Source organism: Paramisgurnus dabryanus, chromosome 15, assembly GCF_030506205.2.
Source record: "Paramisgurnus dabryanus chromosome 15, PD_genome_1.1, whole genome shotgun sequence".
Taxonomy (NCBI): Eukaryota; Metazoa; Chordata; class Actinopteri; order Cypriniformes; family Cobitidae; genus Paramisgurnus; species Paramisgurnus dabryanus.
Window position 1 is genome coordinate 23897878 of NC_133351.1, and position 27265 is coordinate 23925142.

At 38.2% G+C, this 27265-nt stretch overlaps 1 protein-coding gene across 1 annotated transcript; it reads right to left on the reverse strand.

Moving 5' to 3' along the window:
- Window positions 1–2399: 2399 nt before the first annotated feature.
- LOC135782498 (UPF0524 protein C3orf70 homolog B) lies at window positions 2400–23462 on the reverse strand. The gene is made up of 3 exons (XM_065292818.2): window positions 22895–23462; window positions 22413–22609; window positions 2400–4745 (listed from the first exon to the last, which is right to left on the reverse strand). The coding sequence occupies exons 2-3, from the start codon at window positions 22594–22596 to the stop codon at window positions 4153–4155; spliced, it is 777 nt and encodes a 258-aa protein (XP_065148890.2). The 5' UTR covers window positions 22597–22609; window positions 22895–23462; the 3' UTR covers window positions 2400–4152.
- Between the last annotated feature and the right edge of the window lie 3803 nt (window positions 23463–27265).

The window sequence follows — 27265 nt, forward strand, 5'->3', positions numbered from 1 at the left end:
TGAAGTGTCAAAACACTTTAGGCTTTAGTGAATAGACGGTTAGACAGAAAACAACACTTCAAATCTATTACCTTAATCAGATTCATGGTCTGAACAGTGAAGTCATTATCAACCTGACACCCATGACTCACCCTACTATATATGTATTTCCACCCAGAAAGGCTAATAACACAGAGGCGCACACACACATAGACCAATAAATATCTTTGTCACTTCCAATTCATGAGCCAGGCATCAACTGTACCCTGGCCACATCATACAATTCACATTAATTCGCATAGCACCCATCCTTACAACTTTAATATTATTCCTATTAATTGCTTTCACTTTTCCTTCAAAAAGCTCTGTGAATGGTTAGACTAAATTGAAGGCCATGATATAGAAAAAACAAACCCCAAAAAAACAATCTTTGAGCAGCAAAGAAAAGCAATGAATATTTTACAGGGCGAGCGCAGCGGTGGGCCCAGCGGGGTGACTCACAGACATTTATGGAGCTTATCAAACCCAGATCTCCCACAGAGGTCTGCACATGGACCTCACCGAGCGTGGCAGCTGTTTATCAGGTGAACTTTTGGTGAGTTTCCATCCTCGAGGCTTGATTTACCTCAATCAGTCATCTATTATTATTATAACGGATGAGGATAAAGACTGTCCTTTTGAAAACAGAAAGGTTCTGTAGTCTGCTTATAAGATCTCACAGTGTGCGGCTTGAATCAGTGTGTCTGTGTATTTTTAGAGGAATATGTCAGTGCTAAAAAGGATACTTGTTGCAGAAGATGATGATGGCAACCTGCCATGTTCATTTGGATTACATAGAGCTATTTATACTGGGGGTAATGGAAAAAATGCTAATAAACTGTACACTATATGACTGTGTATTTTGTCTAATTAATCTCTTCCAGTCTGGCTCAAATTAGACCCATGGAGTTGGTGACTGAACCAGTACTGTTTATGTAAAAGAAGGCAACTGTATTCATGAAAGCAGATTGAGCAGCATTGCAGTGCTGTTTTAAAACTGCAATGTAAGAGACATCTACAGAAATATGACACCATATAGGAGAGATAATCAATCAGTGGCTTAGTGAAGGGAATGCTCGGATCTTAGAGAAAAGCTATGCAGAATATTTTATTTACAGTTTTTTTATGTACATTATAATTTATTTTTTAGAGAATATGATCATTATGATATTCTATTTCATGCTAATTGGCTAAATGCCTCAGATAAAGTATATCAGGGCCGGATTGTGACGGTTCTTCCAAGGGGCGCAAATTCAAAATACTGTATGTGTTCGGTGTGTCATGTGTGTTGCTTGTGTTTTCAAAATATATGCTTGTTGCGTCATGTGAACCATGTGCATCACGTGTTTTGTCAAAATAAGTGCCTGCTGCGCACGCGTCAAAACTGTTTATGATAAAGATACGCTCACGTTTACAAAATACACGCAAGACACTCCCTTAACAGCAAACTCTGATTACGCATGAGATTATGCGAGTATCTGTCAAACGCAAGCGTCTCTTTTATCATAAACCCTTTAGACGCTTCTGCAGCAGGCACTTATTTTGACAAGACACGTGATGCAAAAAGGTTCACTCGACGCACCAAACACATATTTTAAAATGACGAGTCAAACACATGACGGGCTACATAAATGTTGTGACGAACTTCGCATTGTTTGCCCGCAGTTTATAAGCTAGCATCTGTTTATTTAGACACATAAAAGTACTATCAAGTCTCTTTAGAATTAGTATCGCTGATTTACATTTTATGGAAAAATGTATGTATGCTTAATCACATTTATAAACAAAAGAGTTGATTAAACAAAAAAGTAAGGCATTAAATATTTTTTATAATGTACTAATATCTTTCTGTAAATGACCCGTCTTCAGTTTTTATTTTACTTTTATTTCACTTCATTTTTTGTATTTTCTATTAATGCTGCTTACTGTGTCATCACTGTTACTATAAATTATATACTTATGGCTGTGGATTGTATCTAAGAAAAAGACTAGGGGAAAAGTTTGTAAGTCTTATTGCATTAAAACATTGATTGAAGCATTAATATGAGCGGATTAAAATGATATTGAGGTACAAAAGCTGTCACTTGGATGAAAAAGGTCCCAATATCTACTATTAAGTGTACAGATATGCATCCCTTGGTACCAGTATGTATCTTTGAGGTACTTATATGCATATTTTAAGTACAGTGCACTTTTTAAAAGAGTACTGTGTCCCATTGACATCTTTGGTACATTTGTTTCTCAGCGTGTACCCAAGACATTTTGCTTGCTTTTTGTATCATTTACTGATTTTAGAGTAACATTTTTTTCAGCTTTTAATACTGACTGTGAGCTGATTAAGTGTCAGTAAATGGAAGAAATAAAGCCAGCTGGCAGACTGGTTGGTTTTCATCTGGACAACTTTTATGTTTAATGAGAATTTATGATTATTATACCAACATTTCTGAATCAGTGCCTGGGAATAATCATTTTAGAGATATGTGTGTGATATCTATGGACATTTCATGTAATAAAAATGCATCATATCATCACTTTCCTAAAATAATTGCCTAAGTCATTTTTTGACAAAAATGTTTTTGTTTGCATAAGTCATCTCCTCATGATCCTGGCCACGTCTGGTAAAATCGCCCACATCCTCATTTGAACAGATCATTGTACCCCTGTAGTATAATGGCTGTTTTATTTTGCCTAAGTCAAAAGACATTGAGACTTTTTTACAAGCTTTTCAAAATGACAGCTGCATCAAGAAGAACACAAATCTACTCAACCTCTGAAGTTAGTTCAATTTATTTGTGTTTTCTGAAAAAACCTGAAAAAGTGACTTAGGCAATTATTTTAGGAAGGTGACGATATAAATCACTACGAGACAAAGTATAAATGACAAATGAGACGGATATTAACATTTTACCTGTGTTTATATAAAAATTAGAGAGGTTACAACAAGACAAGACTTATAATCAGAGAGATCATAGTGAATCTTAAAGAAACCTTTTCCAGACAGCAGTAGACTCCTGGACGGATGTGCTGACTTCAAAGAAACTTTTAAACCGTTTCTTTGTTAAACCTGACAAGACACCTGAAGGATTAAACAATCATGGCCATAACTGAAGGGAAGACATATGACTAGAATCAAATTTAGTACAATGAAGATAATTTGCATCATTATAATGTGCCGTTTTCATGTACTGTGTTTATGAATAGGTTTAGCCTACACGTTGTCTCATAATAGCACTAAAAGGGCTTTTGAGTGGTCTTACATAAGTCAGCGATTTAAAAGGACAGTCATATACACACTCGGAGACAATTAAATTATCAAAGACCAACAAAGCCCTTTTCTCTCCCAAGCTATGATAGAGTAAACCTACAAAGGCATATAGTACTTAAAGCTTCATTATAGGTAAAAAAGCATCATATATCTTCACTCCTGACTGGATCCACTGTTTCGAGCAATGCAGGTTTACCTCCCAGGGAACACAACACTCGCTGATAAATTGTAAACCTTATACAGTATGTCTGTCTGTAACTCTGCCGCCTTTAATAAAACGAAAATGATAGCTCTGAAGCACAGAGCACTAAATCGAGTCTCTACAGAAGTACTTCATGGGTGACCTAAAGCCTGCAGTAAGTGAGAATGAGATCTGACAGACATTTCACATCTAAGTTCATACAGTATAATGATGACCAAGTGGTAACCCTCTTCCAAAACCTAGTAAGCTGCCTCAATGCTTTTATGGATGCATGGCAACATGTCAAGATACACTAATAAAGATAAATAATACTTTTAATCATCACTTTTGTAATCATCACCTCATCCACCATCTTGGATTCATTTTTCAGTGAGCTCACCAAAATGCATCACCTTCATCCACTGAAATACGGATGCCAACGTTTTGTGCATGTCTGATGTCTTAAAATGCTGCCAATAGGATCACTAGGTTTTGGAAAAATAGTGTAAGAAATCTGTTTTAAAGGCTGTGCACAGTGTTATAAACCTCAAACACGTGAGGTGTAAAAGAGAGTAGATGTGTGAATTAAGGTTTAACAGTGAATTTGTTAAAAAGGAACCTCTACGTCAATATTTTATTTAAACACAACTAAAGAGAGTCGTAAAAAGCAAAAAGAGCAAATGTAAAGTCACACAGTGGTTTCGATATTTTCAATAATCTCCACAATGGATTTGGAAGGGGAAAGCAGGGTGCACTCATCCTGGTCCCACAGACTTGCCGGACTGGAGTTCCCATCCATGCTAAGCTCATCGTCTTCCTCGGACTCTTCCTCGCAAGACTCAAGATAGTGACCTTCCAAAGCATTGATCCCCGAGTCCTCTGAGCTGGAAGGAGAAGAGCAGTGGCCCATTTTAGGTCCCTTAACGTTATCCACATCAACAGTCTGCTTCTCTTCCATGTGCTTTTTCTGGGGATTCGCTTTGGTCGGATTTCTTTGAGGCGGAGTGGGAGGGGCCTCCATGTGAACCGGGGGCCGCTGAACGTAGCACATTTTGCCGTTGATGCGTTTGACAATGTAGTCATCGATAAAGAGTTCTGCAATGTTGCAGTATTTAGGAGACTCCGGACACGGTGGAGGCAGGAAGCAAGGGGAGATACGGAGAAAGCGTTCCATTAGGGAAATGGACAGATCGATGGTGTCTGTGCGGTCAGATGGAGCAGCCGGCACGGATGTGCTGGGAAGCTGGCCGACATTGGTCATGGGCTGGTACACATATTTACCTGTACAAACAAAGTGGAAAGAGATTTAATACCTGAATATCTAGCAGACAACAAATCCAAACGTGTGCATTAAAATTTTATTATGTCTCTGAGAAAACTAAGTGCTAAAACTTGAGGTGCTACTAGAAAGAAAGAAATACTGCAGTATTACAGCCAAATTTAAAGTCAGAGGATGCTTTAGTGGATTCAGTAAGCTCGCAGTGTGTTGCACTATTGACACCAATCTCTGCCCACTTCATCATCCTTTTAAAAAGAAGCTGTTTTCATTAAATCTTGCACATTGTTATTTGACATTGAGGCAGTTTTCCAAAAACTGTAAGCCATTTGCATCCCAATGAAAATGATTGGCTTTATTTTGTGTTTAGATTTACATGTTTTCTCAGTAAAGAGACAAATTTCATTACATAATATATAGAGTGCATGGATTAAAACATGCACAGAGTCAGAGAGACAAAAAACAGAAGGTTATGCTTTAATCCAGCTACTGTAAATGGTATTGCAGTCCACCAATAAGCAAAATACAAATTAAAATGTATACCTTGCAATGCACTCGCTTTGGTCTCATAATATAAACTGAAGTACAGTATTTCACATTTATATGCATAACCGTTTCCACCCTCCCTCTGATCCTTACAACAAACTTTTCCCTATAAATCAATGTCCTCTGTTACGATTGGTTCCCTGTGAAAAGAGTCACAATGTTTCTGACGTTACTGAATTGCGAACAGGCAGATCTTTGGCCCTGTCTCACTCATGCACATCCATTCAGTCAAGTGACACTTACAGGGTGTCCTAGAAAAGGATGGGACAGACGGTACCATTTCCGTTCCACACATCTGTCAGAAGACAGCCGGGGTGTGATCAGGAGATCTACAGTATGACAACACTAATCCACTGTTATCTAAGGCCCAGATCAACATGCATTCACTCGCTCAAGGCATTTTATACAAAGCCAGATACACACTGCATTTTAATACAGGTGCTACTGTGCTTAATCTCATTCTGTACACACAATGTTTACGCATTTACGAGAACGACAACGCATTCTACAAGCAAATTAATCCTTGAAAAGTCATGCGGGGACAACCAAATTCACATTAAATCCCTGCGCTTTATAAAGAACTGTGAAAAAACGTAGTTGTTAAAGGCTTAACAGCGAATCTGAGATGAACTGCATAAAAATATGGAGCGTACTGTTTTTAAAATCCTTTACACACACCACACACACTGTTAAAAAACAGATGAATTATACAGAAGGCATCTCTATGGAGATAAAATATGAACAGAAGCCTCATCCCATTTGTTTCCCCATATTGAATAATTAAGAATGCACTGAAAGCGCCTGTCAAAGATCTCACGTTTGGTGTTGGCTGTAAGCATACTGTATGACTGAGGAACTGGGAATATTTCTTATGTTTCTTTGTAATGCGCTGCTCAAGGGATGTTTTTTATCGCAAATAAATTTCAGGATGTTATGAGGATTATCATCCTCATGCCCAAACCTATACTGTGCTACCTATGTGTGCAAGTCATGAACAAAATATATATTTTTTAACAAAGACTCTTTCTTTGTTATCCTGCAGAGATATAAAACATAAAACAAGGACTTTCGAGTGGTGGTCTGTGACCCAAAAAATTAGTAGAAATGACTTCCCTTATCTTCAAAAAAATGTAAATTAAACAGTAGAAACGAAAAATTTTCTTCCTGTCTGTGCAATCCAGTCTAAAGTCCCATAATCTAATTATAAGATTAGGAGCATCAAAGTTGAATTTCAATTATTAATCAAAATTTTATTTTAATGTTTGACATGACTTTATTCAGTCAATATTAAAGATGTCAAGGTTATATGTTCTTTACACTATGTAGGATGATTTTATGCAGACAGTAAATCACAAAAAAACGACTTTTGCTAGGTTTTCACAGACTGGGTCACATATGACCTGGTTCACTGGCAACAAGGATAAACACGGTTTGTGCCGCCCACATTATATTATGAGCTGTGAATTATTGACTGCTATGAGCATGAAACATCAAAACTCAATTTTGTACAAAACAATTCTGGTACTCTGTTGGGTCTCCGCTCAAAAGATCTGAGTCCTGAACCACTGCTGTACAATAGGCGCTACACAAATGATGTTTTTTTGTTTATGTGTAGACATATTCATGAATACAAATCAAATAATTAAAATAGAATATGGGTAGCACTTTATTTTAGAGTTTCTTTGTTACACATTACGTGTAATTATTATCAGGGCTGTGTATCTGGCGATATAATACGTATTATGACAAGGGTTGCGGAAAGGTGTGATGCAATGCTGTACACAAGGTGATATATTGGGATATTTCTTTTTTTGGAATAGAATAGGATATAAGTAGCAAGTATTTCCTGTCACTCTTGAAGTTTAGAGATGACTGCTATTTAGTGGTTGGTTAGGTAAACTCAGAATGAAACAACTGCCATGAATTTGTATGATTTAAAAAAAATAAAACAGATAATGCATTTTTGAGAATCGATAAATGCCATTATTATGACAGTAAGATATGCATAATTACATGCAACCAACCCTAAATCAAACATAACCTCAACCCTATAGTAAGAAGCCTACATGTTGTTAAATTGCAGCTATTTCATTGCTAAAAAAACAACATTATTTGTGTATTTGGTATAATACAATGTGCCCCCGTGGTTTATGGTTTAAAAAACACAATATTTTTCACATAATATACATTTTTGTAGCTCCAGATATCACTGTCTTTCTGAAACGCATGGATTTTGTACAAAACTCATCGACTTGAACAGCTCTAAGTTCCTGATTGGCCAGCTAATCTGTACGTTGTGATTGGCCTGAATACCTCTGACGTCAGACAGAAATGTGACGCTCTTTACCATGTTTAAAAGATTCGGTCACAATGCAATGCTAACAGGAGTTAACTTACAGGCTGTGAGTTCAAAGTGGGAGGAATTATGATAATGTCGGTCTTCTCTACATCACCAATCTCAGGAAGTAAACTGTTGCGTACAATCCCTCTGTTTTTGTTGTAGTCCAAGAAAAGAGATTTACATGGATAACAAAAACTCTCGTCATCTTTTACTTTGGGGTTTGTACCTTTTGCACAGGGACGTGCACAGGAATTTTTAGGGGCAGTTGCTTTGACCTAAATAAAGGGAACCCCCCCCCCCCCCAATTTTTTTTTAAACTCACGGCCTATATGAAGGACTGAGAATAACAGGGTCTTTATTAAAATCAGCAAACATGTTTGCCTGATGCCTACCCAAAAAAATTGTAGCCTAGGCTGCTTGTCTGCAAGCTATGATAGCTAGCTGCTATCTGTCTGATTATTTAGGCTTAATTGTGGCAAACTCAGCCTAGATTCATGAAGATTTTAACAGAGGTAGAAAGAGTAGCCAAAAACTTTACTCAAGTAAAAGTACAAGTAACTAAATAAATAATTACTCAAGTAGAAGTAAAAAGTACGCAATGAAAATAATACTCAAGTAGCGAGTTACTAGTTACCCATGAAAAAAAATTAATCTAGATATAGACCAGTTCAAAAGATGTAAACACTACTGGTCCAGAAACACTTCCTGTTACAGTTTGTGACAGTTATTTTTTTATTTCACATATATTATTATCTTTAAGATGTTTGTTTAACTTCAATTAAGTCAGGTGTATATGTTCTGTTGGTTTATTTTATCCCAACGTTTATCTAGTGTTAAAAAACAGAAACAGGAAGTGCTTCTGGACCAGTGTTGTTTACATCTTTTGAAATGGTCTATACACGTGCAAACACACACACACACACACACACACACACACACACACACACACTAAGCATATGGTTTTACTACAGTAACCATGTTTTGTTGTTGTTGTTTAAACTGTAGTAAACCATGTATTTAATTTTCGTAAGAAACTGTAGAAACTGTAGCCCATAGATCCCAAATAAATAAAATCCAGTAGCCCTGTTCACATGACCTTAGCAAACTGAAGGTAGGAGCATCTGTTTGGAGAGCAGTGGCATCCTGCTTGCAATTCTGCCATTCACGTAGTGACGGCCGCGTGGTGACTTCTTTTTCGAGGGCGCACGATGCAAATCTCATCACAACGTATGTAGCCTAGTTCCTAGTGGCATGAGTTCAGTGTTAAGTTAGTGTCTTGAAAGTATTTTGTGAGCGCCTCTTTTATTACAAATCCTTTCGATGTGTGTCCAGCAGGCAGGGGTGTCGGACTGGGGGTAAAACCAGTACTGATTACCAGGGCCCCAAAGGAAGAGAGGGCCCTTGAAAGTCTGGAATATATTATGGGGGTGGGGCATGGGGGCCCATCAGGATTGCATAGGGCCCGAGATCTTGTGCAATGCCCCTGCCGGCGAGCAAGGTGCATGATGCACATGGTTCACATGACGCAACAAACACATATTTTGACATGATGAGCAACACACATGACACCCCAAACACAAATTTTTGAATCCCTCACAAGAAAAGTCACCAGCCACCCCTGCACACCACACCATAGTTGGTCAATGCTCTTCTCATGGACTTGAACTCATGGACTCAGCATGATAGTAGTCTCAGCTTCAACTGTCACGCCCACAGAATGTTGGCTAAACATTGTAAACAACTTCAGTATTGAAGGTCTGGCCAGACTAGCACGATAGAGGCCTTTGGTGTATGGTGATAATTCACTTAGTATCTATCAAAACATAAAATGAGTTCTACATATGTACAAATCCTCTCATTATAGCAAATATTGGAGACAATGTAAATAAAAGATTTTTGTGCAGTTTTGACTGTTTAATTTATTAAAATTACACTCAGACATCCCACCCTACAAAAACTGATTGGGAAGGAAGCTCACCAACAAGCCCCCACAAAAAACATACATTTAAAATAATTTAATCATCAATGTAATTTATATTTTATTTTGTGTTATGTTGTTTATTACTTTAATACGGTTGCTCTTTTAACAGCTTTAAAATATATGTACAATTATGAAGGACACCTTAAACTCCTTTGACCCTATATTTATAAAAAAAGACACATATTTAAAAAAGATAAAAAGGAACAAATAAAGATAGGTTAAATGTTTTTGTTTTGTTCAAAAGCAGAGGGTTTACACAGAGATAAACTTTGATATACTTAAAAAATAAAGTAATTATTGTATTATTTTCCTGGGGTTTTTTTGGACACTCTGTCATTTACTGTACATTGTAAATAAACTACTACTGTACAGTGGTTTACTGAGCTGAAGAGAGAGGTTGATTGTAAGCCTGCCCACAGTGAAAACTGATTGGTCTAGATATCAGAATACAGTGAATACGGTCTGTCACTTTCTCACTTTTGCTAATTATGTCAGATCGCTTTAGACTTGCAGGAAAATTTTAACCTGAGCCTGAACCTAACTAATTTTTGTAATGTTTTATCATCATATTACAAATAACATTTTAAATGCACTAATACCCATGCAAGCTTTGGGTAAAAAATGCAAGGCCTCTGTTACATTGATGCCGCTGCCTTTACTTAGAAGTTACCCTGCAGTCCTTTGGGACTTCATAAACTATTAGGCTACATGTCTTCCTTTTAGTGTCACCATGGTTTGCGAAGTAAGACAGTCTGAAAACATAGGCATAAACCTTTCAGGATCCCTGTTTAAAAAAGGGCATGAAATGACAATTACATATGTGGGGAGTCTGTATGGGACTGATTTTGGTCCGATATGATTTGACAGAAAGGGTCCCATAAGTGTTTCCTTATTTAGAATCCATATACGGGAATGATTGTGTTTGCCCATGTTGTACCCATATGGTTTGGCCAAAAGGGCCCCATATGTGTTTCCTAATTCAAAACACATATGCATTTGACCTATGTGGGTCCCACTTCGGACCCATATAAGGAAATTATATGGGGATAATTGTGTTTGCCCATGTTGTACCCATATGGTTTGGCCAAAAGAGCCCCATATGTGTTTCCTTATTCAAAGCACATATACAGGTGACCTATGTGGGTCCCACTTTGGACCCATATAAGGAACTTATATGGGGATAATTGTGTTTGCCCATGTTGGACCCATATGGTTTGGCCCAAAGGGTCCCATATGTGTTTCTTTATTCAAAACACATATACAGGTGACCTATGTGGGACCCACTTCTGACCCATATAAGGAGCCTATATGGGAATATTTGTGTTTGCCCATGTTGTACCCATATGGTTTGGCCAATAGGGTCCCATATGTGTTTCCTTATTCAAAACACATATACAGGTGACCTATGTGGGACCCACTTCTGACCCATATAAGGAGCCTATATGGGAATAATTGTGTTTGCCCATGTTGTACCCATATGGTTTGGCCAATAGGGTCCCATATGTGTTCCCTTATTCAAAACACATATAAGGTGACCTTTGTGGGTCCCACTTCGGGCCCATATAAGGAGCCTATATGGGAATATTGTGTTTGCCCATGTTGTACCCATATGGTTTGGCCCAAAGGGTCCCATATCTGTTTCCTTATTCAAAACACATACACAGGTGACCTATGTGGGACCCACTTCTGACCCATATAAGGAACCTATATGGGAATAATTGTGTTTGACCATGTTGTACCCATATGGTTTGTCCAAAAGGGTCCCATATGTGTTTTCTAATTCAAAACACATATGCAGGTGACCTATGTGGGTCCCACTTCGGACCCATATAAGGAACTTATATGGGGATAATTGTGTTTGCCCATGTTGTACCCATATGGTTTGGCCAATATGGTCCCATATGTGTTTCCTTATTCAAAACACATATACAGGTGACCTATGTGGGACCCACTTCTGACCCATATAAGGAACTTATATGGGGATAATTGTGTTTGCCCATGTTGTACCCATATGGTTTGGCCAAAAGGGCCCCATATGTGTTTCCTTATTCAAAACACATATACAGGTGACCTTTGTGGGTCCCACTTCGGGCCCATATAAGGAGCCTATGTGGGAATAATTGTGTTTGCCCATGTTGTACCCATATGGTTTTGCCCAAAGGGTCCCATATCTGTTTCCTTATTCAAAACACATACACAGGTGACCTATGTGGGACCCACTTCTGACCCATATAAGGAACCTATATGGGAATAATTGTGTTTGACCATGTTGTACCCATATGGTTTGGCCAATAGGGTCCCATATGTGTTCCCTTATTCAAAACACATATAAGGTGACCTTTGTGGGTCCCACTTCGGACCCATATAAGGAAATTATATGGGGATAATTGTGTTTGCCCATGTTGTACCCATATGGTTTGGCCAAAAGAGCCCCATATGTGTTTCCTTATTCAAAGCACATATACAGGTGACCTATGTGGGTCCCACTTCGGACCCATATAAGGAAATTATATGGGGATAATTGTGTTTGCCCATGTTGTACCCATATGGTTTGGCCAAAAGAGCCCCATATGTGTTTCCTTATTCAAAGCACATATACAGGTGACCTATGTGGGTCCCACTTTGGACCCATATAAGGAACTTATATGGGGATAATTGTGTTTGCCCATGTTGGACCCATATGGTTTGGCCCAAAGGGTCCCATATGTGTTTCTTTATTCAAAACACATATACAGGTGACCTATGTGGGACCCACTTTTGACCCATATAAGGAACCTATATGGGAATATTGTGTTTGCCCATGTTGTACCCATATGGTTTGGCCAATAGGGTCCCATATGTGTTTCCTTATTCAAAACACATATACAGGTGACCTATGTGGGACCCACTTCTGACCCATATAAGGAGCCTATATGGGAATAATTGTGTTTGCCCATGTTGTACCCATATGGTTTGGCCAATAGGGTCCCATATGTGTTCCCTTATTCAAAACACATATAAGGTGACCTTTGTGGGTCCCACTTCGGGCCCATATAAGGAGCCTATATGGGAATATTGTGTTTGCCCATGTTGTACCCATATGGTTTGGCCCAAAGGGTCCCATATCTGTTTCCTTATTCAAAACACATACACAGGTGACCTATGTGGGACCCACTTCTGACCCATATAAGGAACCTATATGGGAATAATTGTGTTTGACCATGTTGTACCCATATGGTTTGTCCAAAAGGGTCCCATATGTGTTTTCTAATTCAAAACACATATGCAGGTGACCTATGTGGGTCCCACTTCGGACCCATATAAGGAACTTATATGGGGATAATTGTGTTTGCCCATGTTGTACCCATATGGTTTGGCCAATATGGTCCCATATGTGTTTCCTTATTCAAAACACATATACAGGTGACCTATGTGGGACCCACTTCTGACCCATATAAGGAACTTATATGGGGATAATTGTGTTTGCCCATGTTGTACCCATATGGTTTGGCCAAAAGGGCCCCATATGTGTTTCCTTATTCAAAACACATATACAGGTGACCTTTGTGGGTCCCACTTCGGGCCCATATAAGGAGCCTATGTGGGAATAATTGTGTTTGCCCATGTTGTACCCATATGGTTTTGCCCAAAGGGTCCCATATCTGTTTCCTTATTCAGAACACATACACAGGTGACCTATGTGGGACCCACTTCTGACCCATATAAGGAACCTATATGGGAATAATTGTGTTTGACCATGTTGTACCCATATGGTTTGGCCAATAGGGTCCCATATGTGTTCCCTTATTCAAAACACATATAAGGTGACCTTTGTGGGTCCCACTTCGGGCCCATATAAGGAGCCTATATGGGAATATTGTGTTTGCCCATGTTGTACCCATATGGTTTGGCCCAAAGGGTCCCATATCTGTTTCCTTATTCAAAACACATACACAGGTGACCTATGTGGGACCCACTTCTGACCCATATAAGGAACCTATATGGGAATAATTGTGTTTGACCATGTTGTACCCATATGGTTTGTCCAAAAGGGTCCCATATGTGTTTTCTAATTCAAAACACATATACAGGTGACCTATGTGGGACCCACTTCTGACCCATATAAGGAGCCTATATGGGAATAATTGTGTTTGCCCATGTTGTACCCATATGGTTTGGCCAATATGGTCCCATATGTGTTTTCTAATTCAAAACACATATACAGGTGACCTATGTGGGACCCACTTCTGACCCATATAAGGAGCCTATATGGGAATAATTGTGTTTGCCCATGTTGTACCCATATGGTTTGGCCAATAGGGTCCCATATGTGTTCCCTTATTCAAAACACATATACAGGTGACCTATGTGGGACCCACTTCTGACCCATATAAGGAGCCTATATGGGGATAATTGTGTTTGACCATGCTGTACCCATATGGTTTGGCCAATATGGTCCCATATGTGTTTTCTAATTCAAAACACATATACAGGTGACCTATGTGGGACCCACTTCTGACCCATATAAGGAGCCTATATGGGAATAATTGTGTTTGCCCATGTTGTACCCATATGGTTTGGCCAATAGGGTCCCATATGTGTTCCCTTATTCAAAACACATATAAGGTGACCTTTGTGGGTCCCACTTCGGGCCCATATAAGGAGCCTATATGGGAATATTGTGTTTGCCCATGTTGTACCCATATGGTTTGGCCCAAAGGGTCCCATATCTGTTTCCTTATTCAAAACACATACACAGGTGACCTATGTGGGACCCACTTCTGACCCATATAAGGAACCTATATGGGAATAATTGTGTTTGACCATGTTGTACCCATATGGTTTGTCCAAAAGGGTCCCATATGTGTTTTCTAATTCAAAACACATATGCAGGTGACCTATGTGGGTCCCACTTCGGACCCATATAAGGAACTTATATGGGGATAATTGTGTTTGCCCATGTTGTACCCATATGGTTTGGCCAATATGGTCCCATATGTGTTTCCTTATTCAAAACACATATACAGGTGACCTATGTGGGACCCACTTCTGACCCATATAAGGAACTTATATGGGGATAATTGTGTTTGCCCATGTTGTACCCATATGGTTTGGCCAAAAGGGCCCCATATGTGTTTCCTTATTCAAAACACATATACAGGTGACCTTTGTGGGTCCCACTTCGGGCCCATATAAGGAGCCTATGTGGGAATAATTGTGTTTGCCCATGTTGTACCCATATGGTTTTGCCCAAAGGGTCCCATATCTGTTTCCTTATTCAAAACACATACACAGGTGACCTATGTGGGACCCACTTCTGACCCATATAAGGAACCTATATGGGAATAATTGTGTTTGACCATGTTGTACCCATATGGTTTGGCCCAAAGGGCCCCATATCTGTTTCCTTATTCAAAACACATACACAGGTGACCTATGTGGGACCCACTTCTGACCCATATAAGGAACCTATATGGGAATAATTGTGTTTGACCATGTTGAAAATATATGGTTTGGCCAAAAGGGTCCCATATGTGTTTCCTTATTCAAAACACATATACAGGTGACCTATGTGGGTCCAACTTTGGACCCATATAAGGAACCTATATGGGAAAAATTGTGTTTGCCCATGTTGGACCCATATGGTTTGGCCCAAAGGGTCCCATATGTGTTTCCTTATTCAAAACAGATATACAGGTGACCTATGTGGGACCCACTTTCAGCCCATATAAGGAGCCTATATGGGAATAATTGTGTTTGCCCATGTTGTACCCATATGGTTTGGCCAATATGGTCCCATATGTGTTTCCTTATTCAAAGCACATATACAGGTGACCTATGTGGGACCCACTTCTGACCCATATAAGGAGCCTATATGGGAATAATTGTGTTTGCCCATGTTGGACCCATATGGTTTGGCCCAAAGGGTCCCATATGTGTTTCCTTATTCAAAACAGATATACAGGTGACCTATGTGGGACCCACTTTCAGCCCATATAAGGAGCCTATATGGGAATAATTGTGTTTGCCCATGTTGTACCCATATGGTTTGGCCAATATGGTCCCATATGTGTTTCCTTATTCAAAGCACATATACAGGTGACCTATGTGGGACCCACTTCTGACCCATATAAGGAGCCTATATGGGAATATTTGTGTTTGCCCATGTTGCACCCATATGGTTTGGCCAAAAGGGTCCCATATGTGTTTCCTTATTCAAAACACATACAGAGGGACATATATGGGTCCCACTTCGGACCCATATAAGGAACTTATATGGGGATAATTGTGTTTGCCCAAGTTGTACCCATATGGTTTGGCCAATATGGTCCCATATGTGTTTCCTTATTCAAAACACATATACAGGTGACCTATGTGGGACCCACTTCTGACCCATATAAGGAGCCTATATGGGGATAATTGTGTTTGCCCATGTTGTACCCATATGGTTTGGCCAAAAGGGCCCCATATGTGTTTCCTTATTCAAAACACATATACAGGTGACCTTTGTGGGTCCCACTTCGGGCCCATATAAGGAGCCTATATGGGAATAATTGTGTTTGCCCATGTTGTACCCATATGGTTTGTCCAAAAGGGTCCCATATGTGTTTCCTAATTCAAAACACATATGCAGGTGACCTATGTGGGTCCCACTTCGGGCCCATATAAGGAGCCTATATGGGAATAATTGTGTTTGCCCATGTTGGACCCATATGGTTTGGCCAAAAGGGTCCCATATGTGTTTTCTTATGCAAAACACATATACTTATGACTTATGTGGGTCCGACCTTGGACCTATATAAGAAACCTATATGGGAATAATTGTGTTTGCCCATGTTGGACCCATATGGTTTGACCAAAAGGGTCCCATTTGTGTTTCCTTATTCAAATCACATATACTTATAACCTATTTGGGTCCCACTTTGGACCCATATAAGGAGCCTATATGGGAATGATTGTGTTAGCCCATTTAAGACCCATATTGGTTGGCCAAGAGTGCCCCATATGTGTTTCCTATTATGAGCCCATGCCCTCATTTCCCATTAACATCCCAACTGGGACCCATATAGGGAGCCTATGTTTTTTAACCCATGTGGGGCCTACTACACTCACCCAAGTGAGTCCCATATAAGATGCCCATAATAGGACCATGCCCACTTGGTACCCATGTAGCCCAAGTAAAACCCATGTGGGGCCCACATATACATGTTGGCTGGGACAGTGCCCTCCATAAGTATCAGAACTGTAAAGACAAGATTTTTCTGTTTGCTGTGGAGACCAGAAATTGGTAAGATAAATATCAGTATGTAGAAGTTTAGAATGTCACATTTTATTAACCTTTGTTTATGTTTCAACACATACATGCTTTAACAACAAAGAACAACAGCATTAAATGCTGACTTATGTGTGTTGTACACAAATGCACATAAGTGAATCAAACTGATCCTACACATTTTATGCTTTTCATGTGTAAACAATCAGGACACAGCTCAGTGACCATTAAAAAAAATAATGTGACAGATTCTGTACTTTTGTCTCATGTTCATCTTTTAATGTTTAGACATTTCTTGACTCCACAACAAACAGAGTAAAACTTATGAAGGGCACAGTATGTGTTAAACTGCAACATACACAAACAGTACAGAAAAAAGAATACAAACACAGAATAGACAAGCATATAGCTGAAATATTTCATGTATGAAAGAGTTTTGCATTCACTATGTATAAAGTTAGAAATCTCCTAAGATGGTCTGAGGACATTGACAGTTTACACTTACATAAAAATGATTTTAGACAAAACTCATGTTTTCTTACGTTGTCATGTCACGTCACGTGTGTTTTGTGAGAATCACTTACATCATACAGTACAGTATACAGCGAATCAGACGTCAATCATCGATGGATTTCTTCAATCTGTGCTGCAATGCTTCTGGAGGTTGCACGCATTTAACTGTGTCTGACGACGGACAGGTCGCGTGTATGTACTGTAATGGCGGGTACATGTGTGAAGTTTTGCTTTTTAGTTAAAAGATTGGTAAATTCATTTCCACGTCACCCAACACTGGTAATATTCTGCGTGTTTCTACATAGGTTACGAGTAAAACAGCTTCGGACGATTCCGTTTTTGCAGCGATCTGAACAATTCATTCAAACTGATTCGCGAACCCATTTAAAACGTTTGGCCCATTCGCTTTGTAAAGAATCGACTCAAAAGACTCATTTATTTGCAACACTTTGTAAGGAATCGACTCAAACGAGTCATTAATTCGCGAATGCGCCAGAAACACAAGATAGCAATTTAAAGATAAAATACAAATTTCCTAATTAATTAAAATACAGTAACGAAGGAACGCTGCATAGTGTAAACGAAGTAAAAGTACATTTTATTTTTTTCCACCTCGGAAGGGCAACTTGAGTCGAGAAGGGCATATGGGCAGTTGCCCGGGCAACCTGAGCAACCCCCCTGTGCACGTCCCTGCTTTTGCATATTGTTAACATGTACTAATACACACTTACACACCACAGAAAATGTAAAAACGTGAATCAGACAATTGATGCTCTTTAATCATTACTACTGCGTATTTAAAGGGATAGTTCACCAAATTATGTTGTTAGGCCTGTATGATTTTTTTTTTATAAATGATGATAAGCACGCAGCTGGTGAAAACCACTGACTTCCATAGTAGGAAAACCAATACTATGGAATTCAAGGGGAACTGTTAAAGGGACATTCCACTTTTTTTGAAAATGTTCTCATTTTCCAGCTCCCATAGAGTTAAACCTTTTATTCTTACCGTTTTGGAATCCATTCAGCTGATCTCTAGGTCTGGCGCTACTACTTTTAGCAAAGCTTAGCACAATCCATTGAATCTGATTCAACCATTAGCATCGCGCTAAAAAATAACCAAAGAGTTTCGATATTTTTCCTATTTAAAACTTGACTCTTCTGTAGTTACATCGTGTACTAAGAATGTCAGAAAATTAAAAGTTGCGATTTTACTATACTCTCATTCTGCTGTAATAATCAAGGACTTTGCTGCCGTAAAATGGCTGCAGCAGGCGTAGTGATATTACGCACTGCCCGAAAATAGTGCCCTGCTATTGAAAGTAACCAAGAGGACTATTTTCGGGCAGTGCATAATATCAAAAGTGGAATGTCCCTTTTACTCTGTGCTTACCATATTTTATTAAAATATCTTTATCATCATTTATCACAATACTTCCACAGTTTTGTTTATCCTACTATGGAAGTCAATGGTTTCCACCAGCTGTGTGCTTATCATCATTTATCAAAATGTCTTAAGAATCAGAAAAAAAGAAATTCATACAGATTTAAAACTAAATGAGGGTGAGAAAATTATGACTCTAAACATATAATTACACTCTAACAAGAACAAGGTTAAATAAAGTGTAACTGAAATATGCATAAACCTAATGTAATAAATGTAATATAATTTATCAAATTAGTGTAAAAACTGTGCATTTTGCAAATAAATAGAAAGTCAACAAATGCATTATATTCTAAAAAGATTTGAAATGTGCCCCCTAAAGAGTCCAAAGGAAGCAGACTGCAAGTGGTGGGATTGTGTGGTTTCTTCATGTGCGATGAACAATAGAGGTTACACTTGTTCAGTTTGACGTTCATTTATAGACTTCTTTCTGTTCTTTGTTTTATAAAAGTGTTGGACAAAGGTGCCGGATCTCCAAGGCAGAACACAGAGTTCACAGAGGAAATCAATGTCTGACAGCTGGAGCTGCAGGCACAGGACCAGAACCAGGAGGTTTCCTTTCTTCACACATGGCCATATAACATCACTACACAGCGGGTACACACCTGGAGCGCAGACTATGCTGTCTGCTCTGGAATTGCTCAGAGATGGATGCTGACAGCAAACACACCAAAGCTTTCTGTATCCGGTACAGTGAGTGCTGTGCACGTGCACCATTAATAAATCATCAGAGAGTGTCGTCCCATTGGGATTCTCCTTGCAGTATGAGAAAAGTTAAGCACTAACATAGCAGACTGTACTTTTCGCCAACAGAAATAGAAGCACATTAGATTAGAAATTTAGAAAGGTCATGCAATTGCTATGGACTTTAGATCATTCAATTATTTGACAGGTTAAGCTCAGGTCTTATCCGTGGGCTAAACTCTCATTGACAATGACAAGCGTACAGTTTGCCCATGAAAAACAACATTGACACAACCATACATCTCCATTAAATGGAAAGATCTGGCAGAAAACGATAAGCGTTTCACCGGGTACTGAGTCACATATGGGTAGGACTTGACAATCGAGCGATTCATCATATTATATTGTGAATAGCTTTCATTGTTTGTGCCTGGTGTAATTTCAAGCATCTTATCTAATAATGTAATGCAACAATGCTCGATGATTTCAGCCGTAGATTATTTAAACAATGCACATCAGGGTAAGGATGTTTTGCTACAATTTTATGCTACATTTAGTATTTCTCACAATAGAGCACTGGTCAATAGTTTATTACAGGAGAAGCATGCTGAATGAAAAACCATAAGCACATTAAAATAATAGTGTGTCTCTACAGCAATAATGCACTAAAACTGGCATCACTATACGAAATATAGGTATGCATGAATGAATTTGTAAACCACCTATATATATATATCTGTCTACTAAGGTTATTTACACTGCAGTCAAGCTTTTATTGCTCAAATATATAAATAAACCAACAGAATAACTGGAAAGACTTTAAAATAAGGTTGTATTTGTTAATATAGGCTATATATTGAAAACAATATGGTTTTCAGCATTAATTGATCTTTGTTAAATGCCAATTGCTCATGTTAGTTCACGGTGCATTAATTAACGTTATTACACTGAACTTTAAAATGCTTGATTCTGATTGGCCAGTTATTCCAAGATAAAAACCGCCTAAAACTAATAAAAAAACTAATAAAAATGCAACTTATTTTGACAGGTATAGATTAATATTACACAAAAATTAAATATAAATATATCTTTAAATAACATGTATGACATATTAATCATTGAAATGAATCAAATAGCATGTTTGTGACATTTCAAAGTCTTGTCTTACCTTAAAACTAAAAGTAAATGGGTTTTCCTCACGAAAGGTCTGCATTTATTAAAGTTTAGCAAATAAAATATTTCAAATACATTTTTTTATGTTTCTTACTTTACTTATGAGGTAAATAGGCGTGTAATAAGCGGGATAATGTATAAGCAGCAGGTTGTTATAGCAAAATAAGCCCCTTCACTGTGATACAAGATCACAACCGGATCAAGCTTACAGTACTTCTGTGATAACAACCTGCTGCTTATACATTAAGCCTTACTTAACAGTTATGATTAAAAATGTTTTAGTAAATGCTGAAATATTGTTAATTATTAGTTCACGAATTCATAGTGTCTGCATATTTGACTGAATCTGGCTCTTAACAGCACAAGATTAGGAAAACTGCTGTAGATGTGAACAGATTAATCAATAATACAGACAAAATCAAAAAGCTCTACGTTAAAAACTCTAATGGTCATTGTGGAAAACCTATTAGCCTATTTTTTATTTTTGTACCTGAACTTAAAAAGGTTTAATGTGACATTATTAAATATTGTTTAATCTGTTTAATTGTCATTGGCCTCCCTCTACCACAATGAAACACTTGGGATCTGACGTCAGTTTCACAAGTGAAGTGAACTAGAGGAAGTAAACAACTGCTAAGGGAGCACAGCAGGCACTTCCTATGTATAATACATGCTATCAAGCGCCATATTCAGGAGAATGTCTAAATATAGAGGTTATTTCAGGGTTTATGTGGGGTGATGTCTGTTATAGTCAATATAGAGGAAAATGTTAACCTAATGGTAAAGTCTGACTGAAAATGCTGGTGGGACATTTCTGGAAAGATATTCATCTCTCACCCATCTTGCTTAGTAAGAAATTCTCTAGCTTGTGCCCAGGTACAAATAAAAGCACATAGCGCTGAGAGAATGAGGAAAACCGCATCCATGAAATAAAAGACAGCAGTTTCTGATGACAACAACACAGGTTCATAAATGTCCACGAAACAGCTGTGGAAATCAGGTTGTGTGATTGTGCACACACTAGATAGTTTGAACAAATGTTTAGTGACAGAATTCACCAACCTACCAACATAAATGTTATTTTCAACCCAGCGTTTTGTCAAAAAGGGACAAACCCAGACGTTTGGTTAAAGCAACACCAAAGAGTTTTGGCTCTTTGCTCCCCCTACAGGTTAGAAGCGTAGTTGTCCATTACCCACTGTCATAAATACTGAGGCATAGCTGGCTCTGATTGGATTGTAGGTCTGCCGTAAAGCAAGTTTTTGTAGTATTCACTCGGACTACAGGACCACTACCCGACGTTTGGAAACTTCTTTAGTGCGGTTTTGGCCGATAGAGGGCTGCAAAGCGAATGTGAAAGTGCTGTTCACCCTGTTTAGAGTGGATGAACGACTGAAACTGTTTTGGAAGCGTTATTTTAAGGTAAAAAAAACTCTTTGGTGTTGCTTTAAATTAACTCAGAAATTTGACCCAACAATGGGTTAAAACAACCCAGCATAAGTTAAAGTTTGACCTAACGCTGGGTTGAAAATAACTCAGCATTTTATAGAGTGTAGATATTCAGAAAAAAATGGCAGAAATGTCTTTCCGATGTACTGTTTGGAAAAGCAGTGATCTTAATACTGTAAACATCTGTCCTTTATTACAAGTAACTCTTTGCAATGATCAACACACTCAACATTTTCAGAATAGAATAGAATTTGTCTTAATATTGTCAAAAGTACAGTAGGTAACTTACAGTGACACCAGCCCAAATGGCAGCACCAGTGTAGTTTGAAACATTTTCCATGACTATGAGTAGCGCAGATGGACAGTCCATCACAAGGAAGGAAGTCCGGCCTGCCTGCACAGCTTTTAGCCAAAGCTTGAGCTTCATCTAACTTATCACTCTTCAGAGGCTTTTGCGCTCCTGAATAAGCCATGATTATTAACTCCCTGAAAGACAAGAGTCATGCAATGAGCTGTCAATCTGCTGACTGAACATCAATTAGAGACAGTACAGTTTCAGTTTAAAGTGATAAATACATTCAGTTCACGTTACAGTAACAGTGTCAAACACATAGTTGATAATATAATTAATAAATCTAACTGTTTTAACAATTTACTTGAACATTGTGATTGTTGATATATGAACTGGTTAAGAGAATGTAATGCAAAATGCGACTGCATAAAAATAAATAAAAAGTACAGTATATAAATATTACGTTGGTTTGAACTCACCTAATTCAGGTTAACGCGCTCACAGTTGATGTCCTACCATGGCACAACATCTGCATTGAACTTCACCCGAACAAAGCAGTTCCCCTTTAGTCGTGATAAATATGAAGAGTGGCATTCTTTTCGAAGGAAACTGCCAAGTCGCTTCTTGATGTGGATAGTCCTTTTGTTTCTCTATTCAGTGCCTACAACATTAAGTGTTAAAAAACATCTGGATCCTTATGTCGTGTAAATCACGCGCGTGAACGTATCGGACAACTCGCTATTTAGAAACAGCTCAATAAAGCAGCGTGTCGTAAAGATACTGTGTGTGTCGATGAATGCTTCTGGGTGGAGCGCTGTTCACAGACTGACTGAATGTCTGACAGTCACACAAAGATTATACTGCAAACATCTGCACTGACAATAACTGTCCAGTGAACGGCGCTACAATCTCCTCAGTACCAGTACACGTCACCAACTTTAAGTGTAGTAGTAGTAGAGAACATTATTATTTTATCATTGATGTAAATAAGTCCCTTTGACATCAACATTGTCTATTACTGTGAATATGTTAGCCTCAAATATATATATAAATTGGTGTTCTCCAACACATTGACAAAATTCACATTTAGAAGATATAAGCATTTAAAACTTACAGTCTTTCACTTTTTATGACGTCATTCTACTCTTGAGTTTGTCATCCAAATCTCTCCTTTATTTTCCACTTTTTTTGCTGAATTTAATTTTGTGTTTTAATACTTTAAAAAAAATTGTGCACTTTTCTTATTGAACTAATAATTTAGCATTTTAATGTACACAAACCCATAATAATTTTGCTTTCTCTTTGTATTGTCATTCTTATTATCAATGATACAACGATTTTCCTTCCCTGAATTAATATGTGCTTATAAGTTCTGCAATAAAAAACACTCCGATTTCAGGCTGTGAGGTAAACTAAATGCCATTGGCTATTTTAAAAATGGCAAGGGGCCACCACCATAACTTCATGTTTCATGTTTCCTATTTCATTGCTAGAAACAATGTTATTTCGTGCATTTGGTATAATACAATGTGTTTGCGTGGTTTATGGTTCAAAAAACACATTATTGTACACATAAAGAATATTTTTGTAGCTTCAGATTTCACTCTCTTCCTGAATGCACAGATTTGAAAAGCGCTGTGTCCCTGATTGGCCAGCTAATCTGTACGTCGTGCTTGGTCTGAATACCTCTGACGTCAGCCGGAAATGTGACGCTCCTTACCATGTTTGAAAGATTCGGTTGCTTATGGAGTTAACTTACAGGCTGTTAGTCTGAAGTGGGAGGAATTATGATAATGTCGGTCTTCTCTACAATCACCAATCCCAGGAAGTAAACTGTTGCCTATCCGTTTGTTTGTTGTAGTCTAAGAAAAGAGATTTACGTTAGAGATGATAACTTGCATCATCGTTTACTTTGGGATATGTACCTTCTGCATATTGTTAACATGTACTACTGTAATACACACACTAAAGGAAATCTAAAATCGTGAATCGGACCATTGGTGCTCTTAGTATAGGACTTGATTAAAGCCTATTTAACCAATACCCACACACATCTGGTGTCACAGAAGGGCAGGCCTAGTATTGTTCCTTGTGAAAGTGATAGATACCACGAGTAAAAAAAAACAATGCAACACTTCATTCAGCACATACTCTAGGTGTTAGGGTGGTTGTAGCATAGTCTCTCTCTATTTAAAATGTGTGAATAAGCTGTGTACTAACATAAGAAAAGCTACAATTATGACAAAATGTCATCTAGCCAACAGTATTGTGCAACCATTGTAAGCCACGACCAGGTTTGTTGTTTTGGCAAAGTTTAAATGACCATTAATATTTAAGTAACATTCTCTTTATTAAGATACATACACAGTATCAGGGCATGAAATTAACACCCGACCACGCGCCAAATGCGGGTGGATTTTGCAATTGGCGGGTAACACTGTCAATCTACCAGCCACATTGGCGGGTGGCCAATGCGAATCAGTGATGCGCGGGTCATTGTATAAACAACACACTCCCAACCGACATTTTCAACTAACCCGCCCCGCCCGCAATTGTTCAAAATAGTTTTTAAACTCGACCGACTGACCGCGGCCTGAATATAATTAAAATATTTTTGGATGACTCGTTACCGGCACCCGCTCATTTCTTATCAACCTGCGCATATCACTGATGCAAATTGAGTGATTCATTGAGAGCATGCGACTGCTGTTTCGCAACGTTCATGCGATTGGAAAGAAGATGAGGCACTTCTCTGACTACGTTTGGATGTGCGAGTAAGTATTAAACTGTTGGTGAGATGGGATGAGAATGTAATGCTGACATATGCTACAGTACAATCACAGTTGCACAGATGTGTAGTGCTGTGACGGATCAGAACTCTTGATGTGTAAACTTTAGAGAGAGTTGCGCTACTATGCCTTATATTGTAGTACATTAACATACATTTTGCGAATATAGTAATGAAAAACAACGTATGTGCGGCGTTTATGTGCGCAGTTTGTGCCCCCTCTGTCTCTGTGTGCGTGCGCGGGTTTAAGGGGACTCAATAGGGCACATCGGCGAGACGCGTTTCTAAAAGAATGCGTACATAAAATCTTTCTATTCTTGACAGGGCACATATAAACAAAATTATCTCAACAGTATTCATTTTCTAATAAAACATTTCTTTATGTCTTAAGTGTATGTATAGAGAGTCAAAAACCAGTCTGTGCTGGTTTTAAAGAGACAGTAACCTCAATTAACCTACTTAAGTCTGTGTCATTAATGTTAATCAAACAACCTAAGACAAAGAGAAATTCACTTTTGTAGCTCTGAAAAAAAATTATATTTAATTCATACAATAAAGACAGTGTTATAATTCACTATTCGGGCAAAAAAAAAAACTGGCTGGTAAAAAGTCTCTGTGGCAGGTGGATTTCTAAATCCACCTGCCACAGTGGCTGGTGGTCAAAAAAGTTAACTTCAGGCCCTGCACAGTATACAGCAAATATGTACATAAAATGTAAAAGAATCAGAACAAAATAGTTTCTTCTGGCAGATGTCAGTATTTAGTGTGACATCTCTTGGCAGTAAGCCCATCTTGAACTCTTTTGAGGAGACTGAAGTCCTGAAGTCATTTGATTAGAATAGGATTTTATTTCATTTAAGGTTTAACAGAGCCTGCAGGTTCCTGCTAGTGCTCAGGTGTGAGTCACACTAAATACTTGACACTTCAGATTTTTATTTTACTCAGTTTTAAATGCTGCATACAAATTTCCTGTATTTTTGTCTGCATTCTAATAAAGAGTGAGAAATAATTATAAACTGTATGATCACTAAACCATTGCAAAAACAACAAATGTAATGAAAGCATGGTGGCCTAAGATCTTTGCACAGTAGGCTACTGTACATTAAATTATATTACATTAAGAACATCCTCACAATTATTACTATATAAAAAAGAATCATCAAGTCTAAATAGAGATTATACATAACTGGAGACAAAAGTTTTAAACTATTTAAATGGTTGGTGAAATGGTAGCGTTAATGTGCTTTTTATCCAGAAAATATTCAGGTCCCCAGTTCACTTGTACAAAGGCAAGCAATTACAATCCCTCAATATTTATTCAATGATAATTAAAAATATGTACAACTGGCAATCCCCCTCATTGTTTAAACCAAATCTAGACCCATGTTCACCAACATATGCTTGAAGAAATTTGTAAAGCAATCATTATTTATGTCTTCATAGTTTAATTTCCACACCTTGCTTGGACACAGTTCAAACAGGGTGAACACAGAGGTTTAGCAGCGTTTAATTATAGGACATCAAATGTATTTGAGTTGCAGCTTGGCACCAATAGCAATTAACCTCACCCTCCAGCAAAGCACCTCACACACCCTTTACCTCACACACCAGCCATTCTACCCAGATAAAGCCAAATTAATTAAAAAGTTTATTTTCAAAGCAGTGTAAAGCCATTTAACTTAAACAAGTAGGTAGGACACTCAACTTTTTTGGAAAATATGCTCATTTTCCAGCTCCCCTAGAGATAAACATTTGATTTTTACCGTTTTGCAATCCATTCATTCCATTCGATCTCCGGGTCTGGAGGTACCACTTTTAGCATATCTTAGCATAATCCATTGAATATGATTAGTCCATTTGCATCGCGCTAAAAATAACTAAAGAGTTTCAATATTTTTCCTATTTAAAACTTGACTCTTCTGTAGTTACATCGTGTACTAAGACAGAAGGACAATTAAAAGTTGGGAGCTGGAAAGTGAGCATACAGTGAGGAAAATAAGCATTTGAACACCCTGCTATTTTGCAAGTTCTCCCACTTCATGGAGGGGTCTGAAATTGTCAT

What these genes read in the sequence shown, in the direction of transcription:
- LOC135782498 (XM_065292818.2), bottom strand. Translation starts at nt 22,596, where the DNA reads ATGGCTTATTCAGGAGCGCAAAAGCCTCTGAAGAGTGATAAGTTAGAT. An exon ending in CCATTTGGGCTGGTGTCACT is followed by an intron (nt 4,746 to 22,412) that starts GTAAGTTACCTA and finishes TTGTTTGTACAG; the next exon opens with GTAAATATGTGTACCAGCCC.